Source organism: Miscanthus floridulus, chromosome 12 (assembly GCF_019320115.1).
Source record: "Miscanthus floridulus cultivar M001 chromosome 12, ASM1932011v1, whole genome shotgun sequence".
NCBI classification, from domain to species: domain Eukaryota; kingdom Viridiplantae; phylum Streptophyta; class Magnoliopsida; order Poales; family Poaceae; genus Miscanthus; species Miscanthus floridulus.
Window position 1 is genome coordinate 79,945,984 of NC_089591.1, and position 24,788 is coordinate 79,970,771.

General features: G+C 42.7%; 1 protein-coding gene across 1 annotated transcript; it reads right to left on the bottom strand.

The window, feature by feature from the left end:
• Positions 1 to 21,034: 21,034 nt before the first annotated feature.
• Positions 21,035 to 21,786, bottom strand: LOC136498400 (pterocarpan synthase 1-like). The gene is made up of 2 exons (XM_066494335.1): positions 21,556 to 21,786; positions 21,035 to 21,413 (listed from the first exon to the last, which is right to left on the bottom strand). The coding sequence occupies exons 1-2, from the start codon at positions 21,720 to 21,722 to the stop codon at positions 21,062 to 21,064; spliced, it is 519 nt and encodes a 172-aa protein (XP_066350432.1). The 5' UTR covers positions 21,723 to 21,786; the 3' UTR covers positions 21,035 to 21,061.
• Positions 21,787 to 24,788: the final 3,002 nt, after the last annotated feature.

Here is a 24,788-nt window from a genome sequence, read left to right on the forward strand (position 1 = left end):
GAAAGCACTAGCAAGCATCGCCATCAACAACAAGCTCTCTAGCTTTGACACTTCATCAACATGCCTCATGGTAAAGCCTACCAAGGTAAAATATGATGTGAGTGATGATGATGAATATGAAAGTGATGCTTGTAGAAGTGATGATGATGAAGAAGAGTACTCCAAGGAGGAGCTCATGGACATATGTGAGCAAGTGCACACTTGCTTTGAGATGAAGAGAAAGGAGTGCAAAGAATTAAACAAGAAAGTCAAATTTCTTGAGCAATCTCTTGATGAGCTCAATGCCACTCATGAGAGGCTAATGGAAGCCCATAAGAAGCTTGGCAAAGCTCATTCTAAGCTTGAAAAAGCTCACTCCTCTCTCATCGAGCAAGTCAAGAAGGAGCAAGTGATCATGTCTTGTGACGTGGGACTAACATGTGATCTTATTGATGAAACTTTTTATAAGCCATTGTAGTTGCTCCCACTAACACTTCTTGTAGCACTACTACTTCTACTTCACCTTTGAGTGATGGTCTCACTTGTGATGCCTCACTAATGGTAGAAAATGAGACTCTCAAGAAGGAGGTGAATGAGCTCACTCATGCCTTAGGCAATACCTATGGTGGAGATACCCGCTTGCTAAAGTGCTTAGGTAGCCAAAGGTTTTCTCTCAACAAAGAGGGATTAAGCTATACCCCAAGAACGGCAAGGCGACCTTTATCACTCCCAAAGCTAGCTTTATGAAGGGTAATGGTTGGTTTTGCAATAGATGCAAGCAAGTTGGGCATATACAGCAAAATTACAAGATTAGCAAGAACAAGCTACCTAATGTATCCTTAATTAAATTTGATTCTTGTTACATGCTTGTTAAGGGTGCCAATGGTGTGAAGGCTAAATTCATTGGTACACCAATTGTAGGCCCAAAGAAGAAGGCAATTTAGGTACCAAAGACTTTGGTAACTAACCTTCAAGGACCCAAGCAAGTTTGGGTACCTAAAAAGAATTGATCTTTTTTTGTAGGTCAATTATAAAGCTAGAGGAAGGCATTGGGTGCTTGATAGTGGGTGCACACAACACATGACTGGTGATCTAAGAATGTTCAATTCAATCAATGAAAACAAGAGCAATGGGATTGATAGTATCACATTTGGTGACAATGGCAAAGGCAAGGTCAAAGGGCTTGGTAAGATTGCAATATCCAATTACTTGAGCATTTCCAATATGCTACTAGTAGAGAGTTTGAACTTCAATCTATTATCGGTAGCTCAATTGTGTGATCTTGGTTTCAAGTGCATATTTGGTGTGGATGATGTAGAGATCATAAGTGTAGATGGCTCTAACTTGATTTTCAAAGGATTTAGATATGAGAATCTATACTTGGTTGATTTTAATGCTAGAGAAGCTCAATTGACAACATATTTAATCACTAAGTCTAGCATGGGTTAGTTATGGCATAGAAGGCTTGGTCATGTTGGAATGAAACAATTGAACAAGTTGATCAAGCATGACTTAGTTAGAGGCTTAAAAGATGTCATATTTGAAAAGGATAAGCTATGTAGTGCATGTCAAGCCAGAAAGCAGGTTGGTAACACACATCCTAAGAAGAGCATGATGAGCACATCTAAGGCATTTGAGTTGATACACATGGACTTGTTTGGACCAACCACATACACTAGCATTAATGGAAATAAATATGGAGTTGTGATTATGGATGATTTCACTAGATACACATGGGTGTTCTTTCTTGTTGACAAGAGTGATGTATTTGCAACATTCAAATCATTTGTCAAGAGCATTCAAAATGAGTTTGAAACAACTATCAAGAAAGTTAGAAGTGACAATGGTAGTGAATTCAAGAACACTAGAATTGATGAGTTATGTGATGAATTTGGAATTAGACATCAATTCTCGGCCAAGTACACTCCACAATCAAATAGCCTAGTTGAAAGAAAGAATAGAACTTTGATTGATATGACAAGATCAATGTTGAGTGAGTACAATGTGAGTCATTCATTTTGGGCCGAAGCAATCAACATGGCTTGCTATTATAGCAACCGACTCTATTGTCACCCCATGATGGAGAAGACACCTTATGAGCTATTGAATGGAAGAAAGCCTAACATAGCATACTTTTGGGTTTTTAGTTGTAAATGATACATATTGAAGAAAGGCACTAGATTGAGCAAGTTTAAAAAGAAATGTGATGAAGGCTTCTTGCTTGATTACTCCACTACTAGCAAGGCATATAGAGTTTGGAATTTGGCTAGTGGTACACTTGAGGAGGTTCATGATGTGGAATTTGATGAAATAAATGGTTCTCAAGAGGAAGATGAGAATCTAGATAATGTAAGAGGCACTCAATTGGTCAATGCAATGAAGAACATGGATATTGGTGATATAAGGCCTAGAGAGGTGATTGATGTTGAAGATAACAAGAATCAAGTGCTCTCTAACTCAAATATGCAAGCTAGTGGTTCTCATGATCAAGTTTAAGCAAGAACAAGTGATGACAAAGTGCAAGATCAACAACAAGTGTCTAGTTCATCATCTTAACCAAGTGATCAATCAAATGCAAGCAATCAAGTGCAAGTGCTTCAACCAACCAATGTTGCAAGAAATCATTCATTGGACACTATAATTGGTGATATTTCAAGAGGTGTGAAAACTAGATCAAGATTGGTTTATTTTGTGAGCACTTCTTATTTGTGTCATCCGTTGAACCTAAGAAGATAGATGAAGCTTTGAAGGATGTTGATTGGGTCAATGCTATACATGAAGAGCTAAACAACTTCACAAGAAACCAAATATGGAAGTTAGTTGAGAGGCCTAAGGATCATAATGTGATTGGAACCAAGTGGGTCTTTTGGAACAAGCAAGATCAAGATAGAATAGTAATAAGGAACAAAGCAAGATTAGTGGCTCAAGGTTACACTCAAGTTGAATGTCTTGACTTTGGAGAAATATATGTCTCGGTTGCAAGATTGGAAGCAATTAGGATTTTGTTAGCCTATGCTTGTGTCTACAACATCAAGTTGTACCAAATGGATGTGAAGAGTGCATTTCTCAATTTGTACATCAATGAGCTTGTGTATGTTGAGCAACCTCCCGGTTTTGAAGATAAAAAGAAACCCAACCATGTTTATAAGTTGAGAAAGGCTTTGTATGAATTGAAACAAGCACCAAAAGCATGGTATGAGAGATTGAGGGATTTTCTACTCTCTAAGAGATTCAAAATGGGAAAGGTTGACACCACTCTCTTCACCAAGAAGCTTGGAAATGACTTGTGTGTAATGCAAATCTATGTCGATGATATCATATTTGGGTCAAGAAATCAAGTTTTTTGTGAAGAGTTTGGCAAGATGATGACAAGTGACTTTGAGATGTCTATGATTGGAGAGCTTAGTTACTTCCTAGGTCTTTAAATCAAGCAAATGAAGAATGACACATTTGTGAGTCAAGGCAAGTACATCAAGGGCATGCTTAAAAAGTTTGGAATGGATGATGTTAAAGTTATTAGTACACCAATGGGAACAAGTGAAAGCTTGGATAGTGATGCTAGTGGCAATATGGTGGATCAAAAGATGTATCGGTCTATAATTAGAAGCTACTCTATGTGACCGCATCAAGGCCTGATGTAATGTTTAGTGTATGTATGTATGCTAGATTTCAAGCCTCACCAAGAGAAAGTCATTTAAAGTCAACAAAGAGAATATTGAGGTACTTGAAACATACACAAAATGTTGAATTGTGGTATCCCAAAGGAGTAAGATTTGAGTTGATTGGATATTCAGACTCTGATTATGCGGGATGCAAAGTTGAGAGAAAGAGAACATCAGGCATATGTGAACTATTGGGAAGATCACTTGTGTCTTGGTCATCAAAGAAGCAAAATAGTGTAGCACTTTCAACCGCCGAAGTGGAGTACATTTTGGCTGGTAGTTGTTGTGTTCAATTACTTTGGATGAAGGCTACTTTGAGTGATTTTGGAATCAAATTCAAGCAAGTGCCATTGCTAAACATTCAAGAACAAAGCATATTGATATCCGTCATCATTTCATAAGAGATCATCAATAAAAAGGGGATATTTGCATTGACAGTGTGGGCACCGAAGATCAACTTGCTGATATCTTCACCAAGCCACTTGATGAGAAGAGGTTGATGCACCCCCCATTATATGACACGTCTCTCCTTCGAGCAAAGCAAGATAAAGTTCACTGACATGTCATCCATCCATTGCTAAGGACGTGTTTAGTACATCTAGTCATTCCTATCATGTCCTAGGCTCATTCATGAAAATCAAATGAATTTGATGCTTGTATGGTACCACTATTGCTTATATGCTTGAAATGATCTAGTGGTAGCATATGACATGTTTGTGGGCTTGTAACCTAGTGTTTGATCTAGAAAATAAGCTATAAGTGTTTAACTCAACATGGTACAAGATAACCCTTATTTAGAGGTGTGAAGAAGCTTGTCCTTGGATCAAACCGAGTTAAATATCTTTTGCAAGTGATTTAGATTGAACCAAATTAGGAAAATGATCCTTATTTATATGGTTTCACCTCAACCTATCTATAATTTGAGCTCACCTTTTGTGCTAATTGTTGACAAAGGGGGTGAGAAGTTCACAAAGATAGTAAGATAGGAGGAGCAAACAAATGAAAATAAATGAAATGACATTATAAGGGGATCAATCAAAGGAGGAGCAAACAAATGAAAACAAATGAAATGACATTGTAAGGGGACCAATAAAAATGCACACAAATAGGGGGAGCAAGCTCATAAACTTGAATGTTGTATTTGAATGTGCATTTCATATATTTGCTTACATGGCACAAGTTTTAAATTTCAATATCCATGCTTGTTTGGTCTATGCTAGTTATAGGCTTGAATGATGAAATGAAAAACTAGCATGCATTGGCTAAAGTAACTAGACTTATGTTAATTCAATGGAAACTAGACCCTTGCTTGTAATGTTGATCTCATGGGGTATTCTAGTTTTTGTGTATGTCTAGTTACTAATGGTGCTAAGAATGGTATATTGGTGCACTCCGATTGATATCACGCTTCAAAGGTCCACCTCTTACACCTTAGCATCATTTGGTAGGCATTGTCTCCTATATTTTCTATCTAAGCATATGTGCAAGCTTCTTTCCAAACTCTTAGCACATATGTAGGGGGAGCAATCGCTACCATATGGGTTTCATGAAACTTGCCCATATCCTTTTACACATGGTAAATATGCTTGGGCAAGCAACATGGATTCAATTAAATCTTAAATTCATATCTTCGTGTATGGGTTGTCATCAATTACCAAAAAGGGGGAGATTGAAAGCTCTAATTTGGTTTTGGTTAATTGATGAAACCATAAGTGCTAACCTAGTTTATCAAAGTGATTATGAGATAGGTAGCACTACTCCAAGTGATGAAGCAATGGTAAAGATCATGATGATGGTGATGGCATGGTGATGATCAAATGCTTGAACTTGGAAAAGAAGAAAGAGAAAAACAAAGGCTCAAGATAAAGGTATAAATAGTAGGAGTCATTTTGTTTTAAGTGATCAAGACACTTAGTGAGGGTGATAACATTTAGGATCAATAGCCATACTATTAAGAGGGGTGAAACTCGTATTGAAATATGGTTATCAAAGTGCCACTAGATGCTTTAACTCATTGCATATGCATTTAGGATCTAGTGGAGTGCTAACATCCTTAAAAATGATTGTGAAAATACGCTAACACATGTGCACAAGGTGATACACTTGGTGGTTGGCACATTTGAGCAAGGGATAGAAACTTCACCGGTGGAGTGTCTACCCGTAGAGTGCGGACAGTCCAATGGTGCCACCGACGCCCTATACAGAAAAGACACGGGTTCACAGAGTGACCGGACCCTGGTGGCGTAGTGATAGGACGTTGGGGTCCTAAGTCTGGTCAGTAGGAGTAGTAAGCACGTGTCTCGGTCTTGTGACCGAACATTGGCGTGAAGAGTGACCGAACGCTGGTAGGGTGCATTCAGTCAGTGCTAACGTACGCTGACGCGAGGCGCACAAAGGAAATATTGAGTGACCGGACGCCAGGTGAGTCTGGTCGAGGATGACTGGACGCATCCGGTCATGAAATTTTGCATTTGGAACCTTACTAGAAATGATCGGACGCTGGGGTCCTGCATCCGGTCACTTTCTAATTGATGTGTCTGGTCATCACTTGACCGTTGAGATCGGGCGATCGGCTTTTGAAGCCGATGACACATGGCAAGCATCGAACGATTGGATGCTGGGGTCCTACGTCTAGGTCGATCTGACCGGAGCGTCCAGTCACCCTATGTTGTGCCCAGTGAAGGGGTACAATGGCTCTATTTTATAGGGGCTTCTTTTTAAGCCCCATGGCCGGCTCAAGCTCTCTATCTTGGCCATTTGCATTGACATAGCAACCTTGTGATCTTAGCAAAAGCCCTCCCACTCATCTCCATCATTGATCCATCACCATTGTGAGATTGAAAGAGAATCCAAGTGCATTGCTTGAGTGATTGCATCTAGAGGCACTTGGTATTTGTGTTTCGCTATGGGATTCACTTGTTTCTCTTGGTGGTTGCCACCACCTAGATGGCTTGGAGCAGCGGAGGAGGATTGGCATGAGTTGGTGATTGTTCGTGGCCATCTCTGGCGATTGTGAGGGGATTTGTACCTTCCCCAGCGGAGTGCCAAAAGGTAACTCTAGTGGATTGCTTGTGTTATTGAGTTACCTCACTTGTGGGTAGGTTCTTGCGGTGTCCAATTGTGTGGACGAGGTTCGTGCAACACCTCTTAGCCACCGAACCACCAAGTGTTGGTCGACACAACGGGGATGTAGCATGTTGGCAAGCACATGAACCTCGGAAGAAAATTGGTTGTCTCTTGCCCTTTGGTATTCTCCTAGGTGATTGATAAAGTATTCATCTTGTGATTGGTTCACTCCTCTACACGGCGGTATAATCACCTCAGTTACTCATTTACATTTCCACAAACTAGCAATAACAAGCTCTTTAGTGTATCTAGAATTGAGAGCTTGCTTTGTGGATTAAGTTTATCTTGTGAGAGCTCTCAGTGAGTAGTGACCTTATAAATTGTGTGCCTAGTGATCATAACAACTAGAATTATTGGATAGGTGACTTGCAACCCTTGTAGAGCTAGAGCAAGTTTGCATTTCGCTATTTGTTATACTAATAAAATTGCTCTAGTCGGTTTTTAGATTTTTAAATAGGCTATTCACCCCCCCTCTAGGCATATTAGGACCTTTCACCCACTCCCGTAAGCAAGTATGTGCTTAGGATAATAAGTCTGTGACCTGACTACCATCCACAGCAATGAATGGTCCTTAATCGACACGAACAGGGAAAATAGTGTAACCAAGCTAAGGCCCGTTGGTCGCGGGACACAACCTGTTACACCCACCAATACCCATGCCATATCCCTACACTGTCTCCTTTTTTTGTTTCACCATTTTATTATGAGAGTAATAATAATCCACTATTGTGAGCAACGATAGGTTACTCACGTTACCGATGACCTAAGCATAGCATCTACTCGAACCTGCGCTAGTAAGACTCTTAGGACAAGTATATCTATGCATGTGGTTTCCATAAAATTCCTATATCATAAATACACATAAAGTATATAAAAAATTATTATAAAAAATAATGGATTATGCATCAGGGCTTGCCTTGGGCAGGCGTGGTGTTAGCTGAGTTAGTCAGTGGTGGCTCTGGGACCTCCTCCTATACGAGAATCTCCTCCTCATACTCCTCGATGATCTTCTCGAACTCATGATCGCCGGTGGATACGATCTCCGCTAACTCGTTCTCTACATGCATGCGATGATGATGCAACACTTAGTATTTAGGCAACAACAACTCTTAGACTAAGAATACGCATACTAAGCTAGTAAGCTAGCTCTAATAACCAATGTACTAAGCTAACTATCATCTTTACGAAGCGAAGTGTTGGGTTCAACTAGCAAACACTTAGCTTTACAAATGAAGGATATATCGTTATTTCTATTGATGATTTAATGTATCTTGAAACAAAGAGCATTTAACTATCAGTAGTACTTAGTCTATTCTAAAGCCACAAAAATTATAGTGAGCATGTAATAATACAATGAAGCTACTATAAAATTTCAGGACTAAAGCTATCACCAATTTACCACAAAAAATCCTATAATAATTAACTTAATATTATTAAGCATCCTCAATTGATTTAATAGACCCTAATGTCAACACATATAAACACGAACTAAATACACCAATAGATAGATCACAATTTTAGAAACCTAACAAAATTTATTTCATAATTTTTGGACACCTACATGATTTTATATTAATTACCAAAGATCAGCTCAGAAATTAAATTAGAAAACTATTTCTAATTCCTTATGAAAACAAAAAATGAATCTCTCCGTGCGGCCCACACACGCAGTGCAGCGTGCGCGTGCGCACACACTGCTCGCTGACCCAGCCCACGCAACGCAGGCCGGCCCGTGACAGAGAGAGAGCCCGCACGCGAGGCACTTTTGTGGCTAGCACCCCGGATTCTTCCCAAACTACAACGGAGTCCTACCACTCACAGCTACTCTCGCTTAACCCCCCCAGAATTCTAGAAATTTTCCCGCGCACACACCCCGGTGACCCCACATGTGGCGGCACGACGAGCGGCATGGAGAAGCTATGCCGGCCACCAGAGGTCCACTCCAGCCCATCAGTTGGGCTAACACTCATCTAGGGTTCCACTACCTACACCTAGCAGTGACACGGGGCTACTGGACGAGTTGGAGATGGCTACAGCGGTGGCATAGCCGCCCCGACGAACTAGAGCTGCTACGGTTCCAACCAGCTATCGTGAGAGCATTAAGTACTACCATAAGGCAAGCTGTAGTGAGGGTTGGAGCGGAGAGCAATAGAGGGAGGCCGGCCGCATGTGGCCAAACCATGCGGCGGTGTACCGTGGTGGCACGGTTGCGTCAGTGGTGGAGTAGAGGTGGTGGCGACTGGATTAGGGTGCGCAGGGTCAAGAGGAGAGCAAGGCAAATGTAGTGGCGTAAGTAATTGGGCTCGGGTGGAGGAATAGAGGTCTGCCCTCAGTCATGGCCGAGGCACGACTTTAATGGCACGCTGGTAGAAAGGAGCCAAATTGGCGCTTGGCCGGGCATCACCATGGCTATGCGGGGTCGGGCGGTGAGAAGACGGGAGGACAAAGGTGTAGACAGGTAGAATTGAGTAGAGGTGACCGCTCTCTAGCTCGCATGTGGGCGCGGCTTGACGGCGGCAGCATGATGAGAAACATGAGAGAGGGCGGTAGGTTATGCTCGGTGGCTTGGCGTGTGCGCGCCTTGGCTGGATGTGGTTGGCACGACTGTAGAGACCCACATCTAGGTGCTAGTAGACAAGCACGTGCGTTCACGACAAGGCGTGGCCCACGCGCCATAGTGCCATCAATGGCATGGCGATGGCAAGGACGGCCACATGCGCGTGGCATCCAACCTGGCCAGAGGCGCATTGCAAGGATGACGCGATGGCAGTGGTAGCGGCAGCGGCTACATCACCACGCACTGGCGAGCTGGTAGCACGGCAGTGCACAGGATAGAGGCAGCACCGCACGGCCGCATGAGCAGCAGCAGCGGCCCATACCGTAGCGCCCCCGACCGACCAGACGACCGGCAAGGCTAGCCGAGCACGGACAGCGCGCGGGTGCGCTCAAGACACACCGATGCGATGATGTCATGCCACTGAGGCAGCGATGACCGCGCCCACTCGGGGAAATAGGCCGAGGACGTGCTGTGCACGGTTTTTAAAGCTCCCACCGTGACTAAACCGCTACTATAAAACCTAAACGGTCTTAGCTACACTCAAGATGCTATATGAGACTACCAAATTGAAGCTATAACACTACACCACCGCTTAACCCAATCTCTCAAAATAATTTGCTAAACATAGCAATATCTAGCTGTTGACAAACTTAGAAATTTTTTCCAAGTTTTTGAGTTGAACTTGATTTCAATTTGCAATTTCTAGGCTAGTAGAAATATTAGTTAGTAATATCATTTTTCAACAACAAGTATTTCACTATCATATACAAAGTTCATATTTCAAACTTTATTTAAGTGTCACATGTGTGTTCTATAGTATTTTTGTTCAATAAAAATTGGTTTACAACACTACTTGTTAACTGTCTGAGTTATGGAGTAACTTTTTGTTTAACACTTTTATTGATCGTTTTAATTGCAATGCTTCATCTATGCACTCCATCACATGCACTAACACATAAATATGATGCTCATGACGTGTCTTAGTAAATGATTTAGGGTATAACACTGAGGGTGTTACAACTCTCCCCCCCTTAAACAAAATCTCATCCTAAGATTTCATGTGAGTGCCTAGTGTAGGAAAAGGGTAAGAGTAAGCTTTTAACATAAACTATTACCACGGCACACTAGGAAGAAGCTAGAGATAATGCTCTAGAATATAACTCTCATGCTCCTAAGTTGCTTCGTCCTTTGAATGGTTTTGCCACTGGACTTTATAAAATTTCACCACTTTGTTTCTAGTAACTCTCTCTTTTTCATCCAAGATTTTGACAGGATGCTCAATATAAGAAAGATCAGGTTGGAGAGGGAGTCCTTCAATTTCCACCACTTTCTCAGAAGCTCGTAAACACTTCTTTAATTGGGAAACATGATGTACTGCTGATAAAATATCCAGAAGTTGGAGACGATAAGTAACCGAACCATATCGCTCCAAAATCTTATAAGGTACAACATAACGAGGGGCTAACTTTCCATGGACTCCGAACCGATGGACACCTCTCATCGGGGATACCTTTAGGTACACATGGTCACCAACTTCAAACTACAAGGGTCTTCTTCGCTTGTCCGCATAAGTTTTCTAACAATTCTGAGCTGCCTTCAAATGACTTTGAATAACACTAACTTGCTCTTGAGCTTCTTTGATAAAATTAGGTCCAAAATAACCACGATCACCCACTTCAACCTAGTTAAGAGGTGTTCTACATTTCTTGCCATACAGGGCCTTAAAAGGTGTCATACGAATGCTTTCTTGATAGCTATTGTTATAAGAAAACTCAGCTAGAGTTAAGCACTCGTCCCACTTTTTTGGAAAAGAGATGACACAAGCCCTTAACATATCCTCAAGTACCTGATTGACTCTTTGTGTCTAACCGTTAGTTTGCGGATGATAAGCTAAACATCTGAGGAGATGAGTACCAAGACATTTCTAGAGTTGCTCCTAGAAATGAGAGACAAAGACTAACCCTCTATCGGAAACAACGGTAAGAGGAACTCCATGTAGGGTCACAACCCAATCAAAATACAACTTGGCATACTTCTTAGCTGAATACCTTATTTCCATCGGGAGGAAATGAGCATACTTGGTATGGCGATCCACAATGACCCAAATAGAGTCATACCCATTTGCCGTGCGGGACAAACCCACAACAAAGTCCATGGAAATATCCTCCCATTTCCAAATAGGGATGGACAAGGGCTATAGAAATCCAGGTGTACGCATATGGTCCACCTTAACCCTTCCATAAATGTCACATTCTGAGATGTACTTGGTAATATCCTATTTTATATTTGGCCACCAATACAAGTGACGCAAATCATGATACATCTTGTTACTTCCTAGATCAATGGATAATTTGGAGTTGTGAGCTTCATCCAAAATTTCCCTCCTAAGTTCATCGCTTGAGGGAACCACCAATCGGTTCTTGAACTTTACTACACCTTGATCATCAATACTGAAATGAGGACTACGCCCTCCAGCAATTAACTTCTTGATATGTGGAATTTCCGAAGCATCTTGCCTTTACTCTATAATAAATTTCTCAAGTAAATCCGAGACTAGAGCAATATGGGCTAACACCTCAGAATGGTTGAGAGACAAAGATTCTTCTTCAACATGATGCGACTTCCGACTTAAGGCATCAGCCACCACATTAGCTTTTCTAGGGTGATAATGAACTTCTAAGTTATAATCTTTGATTAACTCAAGCCACCTCCATTGCCTCATATTCAACTCAGATTGGGTGAAAATATATTTTTTAAGGCTCTTGTGATCCATAAAAATGTGTACTCTATTTTCCAACAGGTAATGTCTCTAATTTTTTAAGAGCGTGCACCACTGCAACCAACTCTAAATCATAGGTGGGATAATTCAACTCATGCCTTTTTAGCTGACGTGAAGCATAAGCGATCACACGTCTGCCTTGCATAAGCACACATCCCAGTCCCACCCTAGAGGCATCACAATACACATCAAATGGCCTATCAGTATCTGGTTAGGCAAGAACAGGAGCAGAGGTAAGAAACTTCTTCAGGGCTAGGAAAGCTTCTTCACAAGCCAAACTCCATATAAATTTGACATCCTTCTAGAGCAACTTGGTCATTGGTTGAGCTACTTTAGAAAACTCAGGGATGAAGCACTGATAATAACTAGCAAAACTAAGGAATTGATGAATCTGATGCATTGACTTTGGAAATTTCCAATTTAACACGTCCTGCATCTTGCCAGGATCAACAGAGATGCCTTCAGGTGTCAAGACATGTCCCAAAAACTACACTCGATTCAACCAAAACTCATACTTGCTGAATTTGGCATACAGTTTGTGTTCCCTTAACTAAATCAGTACTATCCAAAGATGTTGTGCATGCTCTTTATTGTTCTTAGAATATATCAATATGTCATCAATGAACACCACCACAAACTTATCTAACTCTGGTATGAAGACTGAATTCATGAGATACATGAAGAATGCAGGAGCATTGGTGAGATCAAAAGACATGACTAGATACTCATAGAGCCCATACCTAGTAGAGAAAGCTATCTTTGGTATATCTTGTGTTCGGATCTTAATTTGGTGATACCCAGAACAAAGATCAATCTTTAAAAACACCTTGGCACCAATCAACTGGTCAAACAAAGTATCAATACGAGGTAAAGGATACTTGTTCTTAATGGTTACTGCGTTGAGAGGGTGATAATCCACACACATTCGAAGAGTGTCGTACTTCTTCTTCACAAAAATAGCTGGACAACCCCATGGTAAAGAATTAGGATGAATGAATCACTTCTCCAACAATTCCTCTAGCTGCTTCTTCATTTCTGTCAGTTCCTTTGGAGCCATGTGGTAGGGCACGAGATAGGAGCAGTACCAGGTTCTAACTCAATGGCAAACTCCACATCTCGGTCTGGTGGTAACCCAGGTAGATCTTTAGAAAAGACATCTGGAAACTCACAAACCACAGGAATAGAGGCAAGGTCAGGAGAGGCTTCAATATGAGCAATAACTGGTAGGGTGGAAACTGAAGACATAAGGAGAGATATTCTATCCTCAGAAGAAGGAAGCTTCAACTCAACAACTCTCTGCCTAAGGTTTAGGACTACCCCATAATTTCTCAACCAATTCATTTCCAAAATTGCATCTATGCCTTGACTAGGCAGCAACATGAACTAGAGATGATAAGAGTGAGTTGCTAGCACTAGTCTCACTATGTCTGTCCAAGTGTTAATGCACACCTGTGCACCTGGGGTTCTGATTCTATAGGCAATAGGAATAGCCATACTAGATATATTGTGCCTTTATGCAAACCCCATACTCATGAATGAATGTGATGCACCAAAATCAAATAATACATATGCTGGATGGGAATCAATGGTGAACATACCAGCCATCATAGGCTCTCCCTATGGGATCTCCTCAGCCTCAGTGAAGCTAACCTATCCCGAGCGACTCATAGACACCTTCTTCCTAATGATAGTTCTCTTGACCAGATGAGAGTTGGTTGAAGGCTAAGAAGACTGAGTAAGATGGTTCTAAGGGCACTCACGAGCATAGTGGCCTTCCTTGCCACACTTGAAACAATCACTTGGCTTGTTCCCCTGTCCCTGATGAGGCAAAACCTACTATCCCTGAGGCTGCTGCACCTACTAAGTAGGTGCACGATACTGAGTGGGAGGTGTCTAGTGAGTCTGCTGAGTCTGGCGAGACAACTGTCCATCCGAAGAGTGATAGGACACCCTCCTCATAACATGTACCTTCTGAGACTGTGGGTGACTAGAAGACCCAGTGATCACCCTCTTGTGCTTCCACTCAGCCTGAGAGTCACGTTAAAATACCTCCATAGCAATGGCAGCATTCATCAAAGCACCAAAGGTCTGATAGCCCCCTATATATAGCTTCTCTTGCAAGATGCAGGAGAGACCACAATTCAAATGGTCCATCTTCTTTACATCAGTATCCACATAAGTCCCAGCATACTATGCAAGATGGTTGAACTTGTTTACATACTCCATCATAGTCATATTTCCTTGCTTCAGCTCTAGAAACTCGGATAGCTTTCTGTTCAGCAAACCAGCAGGAATATACTATTGACAAAAAGCAGTGGTAAACTCCCACCAAGTCACATGGTGGTCCACAAGCTACATGGCATTGAAAGTGTCCCACCAAGCACTGGCAGATCCCAGAAGTTGTGCGGTCAAACACACCTTCTGCTCGTCAGTCACATTGAGCAGCTAAAACTTCTGCTCCAGAATACAAAGCCAATGCTCCGCATTCGGAGGCTTAGTAGTCAATGTGAACATGGGTAGGTGTGTCCCCAAAAAGTCCTGATAGGAACAGGGCCTCTCGGGACCGCGGGCACCACCCCCATTCCCGCCATTGCCACCGGGGCCTCCACGAGCGAAGCCACCAATAGCTTGTGCCAGCATCTCCAGGGCATGAGCTAACTCATGATGAGCAGCCATCATCTCGGCATAGGTCATTGGAGGTGGTGGTGGTGGCGGAGGAGGAGGACCAAGGTGTGGGGCCTTATGGCTTTCCCCGTTGGCATTGCCGTTATCATCGCCATGACTATTTTTGCCTTACTCTTCACCAAGACCACGGCCTGTCCCAGCACTGGTGTTCCCACGACCAAACCTTAGGTTCATCTATAAACAGATAGGAATCCACTGTTAGGGACAAAACCTCCATATTTAGAAACAAAAGGCTAGAGAGATTATAAGGCCCAATAAAAGGTTACTAGCAAGACTTTTCCTTAAGAGTTAAAACATTTCTCTTTATTTATTATCCTATCAATTTACTACCCAAAATTATACATGTGGAGGGAGTTTAGTTTAAAAAAGATTCTCTTCTCATGATGCATAGATCGACCTATTCGTTCGCTCAAGCTGAAATATAGCGGCATTCGTATAAATTTTTTGGCACATCGTACTCTCACTTTCCGTAAGCTAATGATTCTTACATAGCGTAAGTTAGTGTACCTACAGAAGATTGATTACATAAAACAAGTGCCACTATTCTAGATAGACCATATTACTAGGGCTTATACTTATTTACATAATTTATCGCATCCTACATTTTCGCAAAACTGTTGTTGGTCAAATTTTAGGTTTTAAAAAGAGTTTTTAAACTCGTAGACTCATTATTGGCTCTGATACCACCTGTGGTAGAACCGCCCGAAATGACATACTTTGGGAGGTGCTCGTCTTCCACTAGACACTAAGCACCTCGAAAGTGAGCTACATCAGACAGTTCTGTCGAGCACACCCCAAGGAAGAACTCGAAACAATCCACGTTTTATATCTAGAATCCAATAATGAGTATGAGCTTACAATACTTAGTCCATTTCATACAATAAGAGTTCTTAGAAATTATTTATTATAATACCAAAGTTCAGAGTGCGATAGTTAAACAGCGGAATAAAAATAAACATATAGCGAAAACGATATAAGGATCCGTCTGTGCCCACCAGAAGAATCCTCCACACAAAAGCTACTACTCAAGCTGCACCTGCGATAGGGATAAAATAAACCCTGAGTACACAATGTACTCGTAAGACTTACCTAACTAGTGGGAATAGTTTTCCGACTCTCAAGGATATGATAGGCAATATGGGTTTGCTGTTTTATTTTTGTTTGCAAAAAATATTACTACAAGTATGTCCTTAAGATCAAGTTTAATTAGCAGTCATGATTACTTCATTAGCTAACCATTCTAGGAAAGCACCTGTTCTACTTTGAAGCAAGGGTTGAGCAATCAGAACCATTTTACCATCTTTCATCTTTCAGTTCTTACTACGGTACTAGACCATAGCCAAGTCATACCATCGCATGAAAATGACGATTCATGAACTAATGTATCCTAGCTGGGTACCCCAAAACACATGCCCTGCTTGCGCCCGAGGCATAAGCAAGACTAACCCATTCCACTCCTATCACGGGATCTAGGTCCCCGTCCAAACTTGGACTCCAAGCCCTCACACTTCAGACCCGGTCTCAACATGGTACTTAGACCTCCACCTTTCTCCGCCTCCAATTAGTAGGTCCGAAAAGAGCCTGAACCCGCTCCCGTAAACAAGTATGTGATCAGAATAATAAGTCTGTGACCTGACTACCATCCACAGCAACTGACAGTCCTTAATCGACACGAACAGGGAAAATAGTGTAACTAAGCTAAGTCCCGTTGGCCATGGGACACACCCTGTTACACCCACCAATACCCATAACATATCCCTGCCATATCTCCATTTTTCCTTTCATCATTTTATCATAAGAGTAAATATAATAATCACTTATTGTGAGTAACGACAGGCTACTCATGCTACCAAAAACCTAAGCATAGCATCTACTCGAACCTGCACTAGTATGACTCATAAGACAGATATATCTATGCATGTGGTTTTCATAGAATTCCTATAATGTAAATGCACATCACATATACATATTCAGTGATTATCAAAAATAAGGGTTATGCACTAGGGGCTTGACTTGGGTAGGCGCAGTGTCATCTGAGTCAGTCAGTGGTGGCTTTGGGACCTCCTCCTACATGAGAATCTCCTCCTCATACTCCTCGACAATCTCCTCGAGCTCATGATCGCCGGTGGTCACGATCCCCACCAACTCGTTCTCTACATGCATGCGATGATGATGCAACACTTAGCATTTAGGCAACATCAACTCTTAAACTAAGAATACGCATACTAAGCTACTAACTTAGATCTAATGACTAAGGTACTAAGCTAACTATCATCTTCATCAAGCAAGGTGTTGAATTCAACTAGCAAACCCTTAGCTTGGCAAATTAAGGAAATATCTTTATTGGTACTAGTGATTTAATGTATATTGAAACAAAGAGCATTTAACTACCCTAATGCTTAGTCTACTCTAAGGCTACAAAGGTTACAATGAGCACATAATAATACAATGAAGCTATCATAAAAATTTTAGGACTAAAGCTATCACCAATTTACCACAAAAATTCCTACAATATTTAACCTAATAATATTGAGCACTCTCAAATGATTTAATAGCTCCTGGTATCAACATGTATATATATGAACTAAATACACTAACAGATAGAGCACAATTTTAGGAGCCTAACAAAAAAAATTCAAATTTTTGGACATCTACACGATTTTATATTAATTGCCAAAGATCAGCTTAGAAATTAAATTAGAAAACTATTTCTAATTCCTTATGAAAAAGAAAAACAAATTCTCCTGCACGGCCCACATGACACAGCACGTGCACAGCGGCACGCAGGTGCGGCCCACACGAGGCCGGCCCACTTGGAGATGGCCCGCGTCAGGGAAAGCCCGCGAGCGCTGGCGATTCAGCAAAAGAGACCTCAAACTTCTCCCGAATTACAACTAAGTGCAACACTATTTCCCCCTCTCTCAAACCTTCTCACTTAACCCGCTGGCTTTCCTAGAATTCCCCCACGCACACCCCCGGTGACCCAGTGCATGGCGGTGTGGCGGCCAGTGACACAGCGCGGCTACGCCAGGCACCAGGGACCTGCGATAGACCACCTAATGGGCCGGTCACCATCTCTGACCCGAGAGGCTACGCTAAGCGGTGGTGTGGGGTGACATGATTGGCTGCGGAAGGCTACAGCGGCGTGCGGCCATACACGACGGCGGCGCCACTGTTCCGTTGAGCTAGGGTAGCTACAGGCCTAATTGGTTAGCGCATGAGCATCAGGAGGCTACCATGGACCAAGCTGAGGTGACGGTTGGGGTGGAAGATGACGGTGGAGGGCTGGCCACGTGCGGTCGAGCAGTGCGGCGGCGCACCATAGTGGCATGATCGCGTCAGCAACGATGGGGAGGCGGTAGTAGTTCTGCTGACATGCGCAAGGTGGAGAGGGAGGCAAGGCAAAGCTAGTGGTGCAAGTGAATTGGCTCGGGAGGAACAATAGGAGGGCTGCCCTCATCCACGGTCGGACACGGCCTTAATGGCATGCCGGAGGAAAAGAGCCAAATTGGTGCTTGGTCGGGCCATCATCATGGTTGTGCAGGGTCAGGCAGCGAGAAGACAGGAAGGCGAAGGTGCAGACGGTCGGAATTGAGTAGAGGTGACCGCTCTCTGGCTTGCATGTGGGCGCGGCTTGACGGCGGCAGAGAGATGAGAAACAGAGAGAGAGAGCGGTGGGGTGCGGCCGGTGGCTCGGCGTGTGCACGCCTTGGCTGGATGTGGTTGGCGCGACCGTGGAGACCCACGTCCAGGCGCTAGCAGACAGGCGCGCGCGTTCGCTACCGACGTGGCCCGCGCGCCGTTGTGCCATCAATGACAAGGCGACGGCGAGCCCGGCCACATGCGCGCGGTAGAGGCGGCGTCGCACTGGGCCGGCAGCGGCGCAGAGATGCAGAGGGAGGCATGGACATAATGGCGAGGCAACAGCACCGACAGCCGCTACGTCGCCTCGCGACAATGCTGTGTTTCAAGTGTTTCTAGATGCTTTTCAGACATGTTGCAAGCCCATGTTTGAAGTGTTTCAGTTGTTTCAGATGTATGTTTTAATTGTTTTATGCGGATGTTTCAAAAGTAGATCGGGACGTTGCATATGTTGCAATGGTTGTACATGTATGTTACAAGCGTCTATCCCCAATGTTTCATCTGATTTTTTACAGGTGTGTTGTAAATGTTTCAAACGCACGTCTCAAGTGTTTCATCTATCTTCTTTTGTATATTGCAAGTGTTGCATCTGAATGTTTCAAAAGTAGATCGAGATGTTGCACATGTTGCAATGGTGTTTCAACTATATGTTCCAAATATTTCATCTGTTTTAGACGTATGTTGCAAAGGTTTCATCTGGATGTTGCAAAAGTGGATCGGGGTGTTGCATGACGCGGCCGCTGGCTGTCGCTGTGCGGGGCATGGGGTGGGCGTAGGTGCCTGCGACGAACGGGGACGCGGGTGCTAGGGGCAGGACACGGGACAAGGGGCACGAGGCCGGAAGCGGACGTGGGAGCGGCGCAGGTGTCGGAGCCGCATCCGACACAACGTCCCGTCCGGACGTCCGGGCGCTAGGCGTACCGCTCCAATATTGCAAGATTTTAGAAACAAGAGATCTATTTGAGTTGCTCTAAAATCCATTAGCAAAGGCATTAAGGGCATGTTTGGATGTTGTTTTAGAATAATATTGTGTCAAGAAACTATTGCTTTAAATGCTAAAGACGTACAAAACCGTGGTTTTTATTTAAAAAAAAAAGAGATATATAGAGTGGAGTATCCAAAGCTTTTAAAAGGACTATGGTTACTAGAAAACATGTTCTATCAAACACCTAGCAACTTTCGAAAACTAAAGCATTTTATAAAATCATAGTATTTGTCTAGTATTTTAAAAATACTTTGTAGCAAACAGAGTAAGACCCAAATTCCCAATATCGATGGCTTATCATCTCTGTGACTTTAGATAGCTCAGTACAACCAGCTAGGCATTTGCATCCGTACATGCAGAATTTCAGAAGAAGAAAAAAAGGCGTCTGTGCACTGGACGACTATCAGTGGGCTAGGGTGAAGTACATATCGAAGACGACAACGATGGAGGTGTCCGTGGAGCTAAGGAGCTTGCTGCTCATGTACCACTAGACGTAGGGCACGATATCTGAACTAGTACAACTCCTGAGTCCTCAAGTGCTAGACTATCAAAAGCCATACACACGAGAACTAATTTACTAGTCGGTGCTACGAAACGTCGACATGTCTCCTAGATTGTAAGATTTTAGGGATACGTGATTTGTTGGAGATGTTGTAACATCCGTTAGCATAAGACATTAAGGACATGTTTGGATGTGGTTTTAGAACAATAAGGTATGACCAAACTTTTATTTTAGAAGTTAAATACGTGGAAAACAGTGGTTTACTAAATAAAAAATAAATCCAAAGTGGAGTATCCAAAACTTTTAAAAAAAATATGGTTATAAGAACTAGAAAACTTGTTCCATTGAACACCTAAGGCCCAAAGCGGTGTGTGGCCAAAGTGATGCTCAAAATAGAGTGTGTATTCGGACAGCAGCAAGTGATGCCATTTACCAATGATGCTAGAAAAACAGGAGTCATGCGTGTTCTTGCATTGATTTCCAATTAATAAACTCCTATTGTTCTAATGTAGCATAAAGCGGAAGAAAAAATAGGACAGGTACTTTTTTATTCATTTGGGCTCCAAATATGCAAGATACTCCCTCTGTTCCAATTATAAGTTATTGCAACTTTCTCGGAGAGTCAAATCATTTTAAGTTTGATCAAATTTATATAATTTTATGATAGCAAATAAGTATCGTTAAATTCTTCATTAATTATATTTTCATAGTATACCTATTTGATGTCATAAATTTTGTCATTCTCTTTATAATTTTGGTCAAACTTGATATTCTTTAACTCTCAAGAAAGTTTGAATAATTTATGATTTGAAACAGATGGAGTAGCTTCAACGCCTGCTTTTTCATACGGTGTGGCTTTGAAGTGTGATGTTTGTTTTTCTTGCTATGGGATTTATTTTTGTGGAGAGCCTAACAACTTTCAAAAGCCAAAGCATTTTACAGAACCGTAGTATTTATCTGAGATTTTAAAATACTTTGTATCAAACAGAGCCTAATAAGACCCAAATTTCCTAGAATCGATGGTTATCACGTAACATCTGTGGCTTTGGATAGCTCAGTACAACCAGCAGGGCACTGTAGGCTGATGGGAACAAACCATGCAGAATTTATTTATTAAAAAAAAATGCGTCCGTGCACTGGACGATCAGTGGGCCAGGGTGAAGTACATGTCGAAGACGACAACGATGGAGGTGTCCGTGGAGCTGAGGAGCTTGCTGATCATGTACCCACGTGCGAACCGGAGCTTGCCCGTGCCACCGACGATACTACGCTCCGACGGGCCGGACACGATGAAGTGTCCCTGCGTCGCCAGCGTGCTGCTGCTGTACTTGCCGTAGTCAGAGAAGACAAAGTCGATGGTGGTGAGGCCGCCGGACTCGTCCAGCGACGCGTGCACCCCGATCCCCTGCGCCCTGCCGATGAGCCGTGACGCCGGGTCGGGCCCCTCCCGTAGCGCGTTGTCGAACACGTTCAGGTCACCGAACGTCGACGTGTTCCTGCACGCATGGCATGGCATGGCATGGCACCACGCAGCACGTACGCACGCACCATGCACGGATCGATAGGCGTTAGCACTTAGCACTGGGTGAAAGACTGAAAGATACACGCGCCATAGCTAGGGGCGCCGCGCATACGTACTTGTGCAGGCTAGCGACGTTGACGACGGTGGCGTTGGGAGCGCCGGCGTTGACCTCGTGGAAGTAGAAGTGGAGGTGGGTCAGTTTCTCATCCGCGGTGGACGCCACCGAGCAGCAGCAGGACAGTAGCAGCACGAGAGCCACGGAAGAGCACCGAGCAGCGGCCATTGCTTCAGTCGTCGCTTTTCAACTTCGACGCTTTGCCCTCTGTGATGTGTGTTTGCGAGTCTGAACAAAGATAAAGAGAGAAGTGAAGAGTTGGTGAGGATGAGATGGGAGAGCCGAGAGCGGTGGGATGTCACACTCAGCGTAGCATGTTACTTTTGGATGGAAGGAATAAAAGATAAGGTGCTCATTTTTGAAAGAAAAGATGCGGATTAGTTGCTGTTGCCGTGACTATCTACCAACACAAGCAAGTGATTGCCAGCGTTCATGCAATTGAGGAATCTTATTTTTGTGGTGCTTCTTGAATAATCAGCGTTCATGCAATATGACTTTTTAGCAACATGGAAACAGGGGCCGGAGTGTTTAGCTACTTTCTAAATGCTTCCGATTCCTCTTCCTAAGAACTTATCTACAAGTGATCATCCGGGACTTACAGTACAGCTGTGAGGGCTACATAGCTCTGGCTTTAGCTCAGTATGAGGACCTTTTCTAGCTTGTTACAGGTTACCTTTATGGTGCAAGAGGGGGTGTTCCGGGTTGGATATAGTGCGGCCTCTGTCCGTTAGTGTATAGGCTGCGCATCATTATGCCTGTCGGAAGGAGAGCCCTACATTCGTAGGCCATAGAAACTTAGCGGCCCTAACTTGTTAGACAAACCTTTGAAAGGCTTTATAGTGACCCATGCCTGCTCACCATAGAAGTGTTTTGGGAGTTATAAACCCGGGCATATGGGTATCACGACTCACAGTGAAAGTGTACAACCTCTGCAGAGTGTAAAACTGGTATATCAGCCGTGCTCACGGTCACGAGCGGCCTTAGAACATTTACGGAATAGATGCACACTAAGTAATATCTGTTTATGCTATTCATTATTCATGTTTACATTTGATCATGTGTTTTGCATTGGAAATTGAAACAACTTGTTGCTACTCTTAAGCTAAAACGGTGACAACTAAAAGCTAAATGTTATTAAACCTGTGTCAAGCCTTTTGAGCCTCATGAACCCCTGTTACACTTGTTGAGTATGACATGTACTTACGCTTGTTTATTTTCATTATTTGGATAAAAATCCTGGATGGGTAACAGATGGCTTTGGGTATGATGATTTTCCTAAGGACTTCTAGACTTGTGGTCAACCAGTCGACGTCCCTGTGAAATGGAGCTTCCACGAGAGATCTTTTTGTTATACTTTCGCTACACTTATGTGATAACTCTGTTTTATTCATGATGTAATAAACACTTGTGATGATACTATTCATAATTTGTTGGCTTATGTGTGTGACTGATCTCTGGACGCACATAAGATTTTGCACTCCATTTTATCCTTAAAATTGGGTGTGACAGATTGGTATCAGAGCTATGATGACTGTAGGACGTAAACCTAGTTACCAATGGTCGTTTTAGCTTCTTTTGCTTCACTCATTTCATGCTTTCTATCTCACCCTCGTTATTTGCTAAAGTTTTATGCTTTTTTTGCCTTATTCTATTATAAAAATTATTGCTTCTAATCTAATTTAACTAAATCTAATTCTGTAGATGCCTCGTGTCAGCAAGACTGCCCGCATCAGCACTGGAGGGTACTACCCGCCTCGTGGTTTGTCCATGGAGCCTAAGGAGGAGGAACCCTAGGAACAAGAATTTGATTCACCAACACCTGTACCTACGCCCGAGCCAGTCCAGGAGGAACCTAAAGAAGTCGAGGTCGTCCACCTGTCCGACGATGATGAGGAGGAAGACGTCATTGAAGAGGATGAGCCAATCCCGCCCCTAGGGTGGACAACAAAGGTGTGGTATAAGCCGGGCTGTGAATCCTCCGTTTCACATCACCGACTCATGAGCATGCTTCAGACCTACTACGGGGACTGGGATGCAGCTGTAGAGTACGTCTGCGAAGAACATACACACCCTCTTGAAGACACCTATTGGAAGACCATGGTGTGCATCACCATCAAGGACGAATAGAAAGACGCATATCAGTTGGATTCAAACTATGCACATCATGCTCACTGTGCCACCATGGAGGACAGCATAGAAGATGCAGCCGTTGAAGCTTGCATAGGCCTTCGTGGTCGTCAATTTGAGGATATTAAGAATGACCAATATCGATTCCTCCCTCACCAACACCCAGAATTGGGATAGGTGATGATGGACCCGCAGGGTACGGATCCAACAACCCAAGTGATGGTACATTTTGGCTATGAGTCCGTCATAAAGATTCGTCGACTGGAGGATCAGTTGAAGGCACAGCAGAAAACCATCAAGAGACATCGACAGGTGATAGATGAACAAAGGGTGTGCCTCAACTTACCAAAGATGTACGAGGAGCTTCCCCATAAGTCTCGCCCATAGATGTTGGAGTCCCTTTCATGTAACAAAACGATAGTAGAATGAGTCAAGTTGAGTCTAGTTGAGTCTATTACTACGGTGTGAACATTGGTGTGTTTCGTTGATTTGTTATTGTGTTTTTGTGTGGGTTGTATATTTGTAATGTGTGCTGGAACTTTATGGGCATGTCCGCAAGTTCCATAGTTAAGAATATTAAAGTTTAGGTCAATAAATAAATAGTTAGGTTTGGTACATCTTATACTCTCGGAATCTATTTTTCGGAGCAGTCTGCACCTATCTCAATGCCAATTAAAATCTACTCGACCAAAAATTATGAAATTTATATGGGAATAACTAGACTTAAGTGTATTTCCAATGCATCTGAAATCACCTTCATATCTGATCTGGTTTGTGAGATATCACTGTTTCAAGATAAAGTTTCTGCACAGTCTAGAATCTGGGAATAGTTTCAGTTATATCCTATTTTTGAGTAACCTAACGACAGAATCTGAGAATCTGGTCTGAATAATAGTTGTAGATAATTTCTTAAGCTTTCCAACCATATAAAGTAAACCTTATTTGGATTTCTAGAACTAGAGATATGACTGCTTTACCGAGCTACTGATGTTGAGACTCGTCCAGAAAATTTTCAGAATGTATTCTAACTTAAAAATTTCTAAATTTTGAATATTTGATAGCAGATGTCTGGAAGAAAAAGAGGCCAAGGTCGTGGAGGTGTTCCCC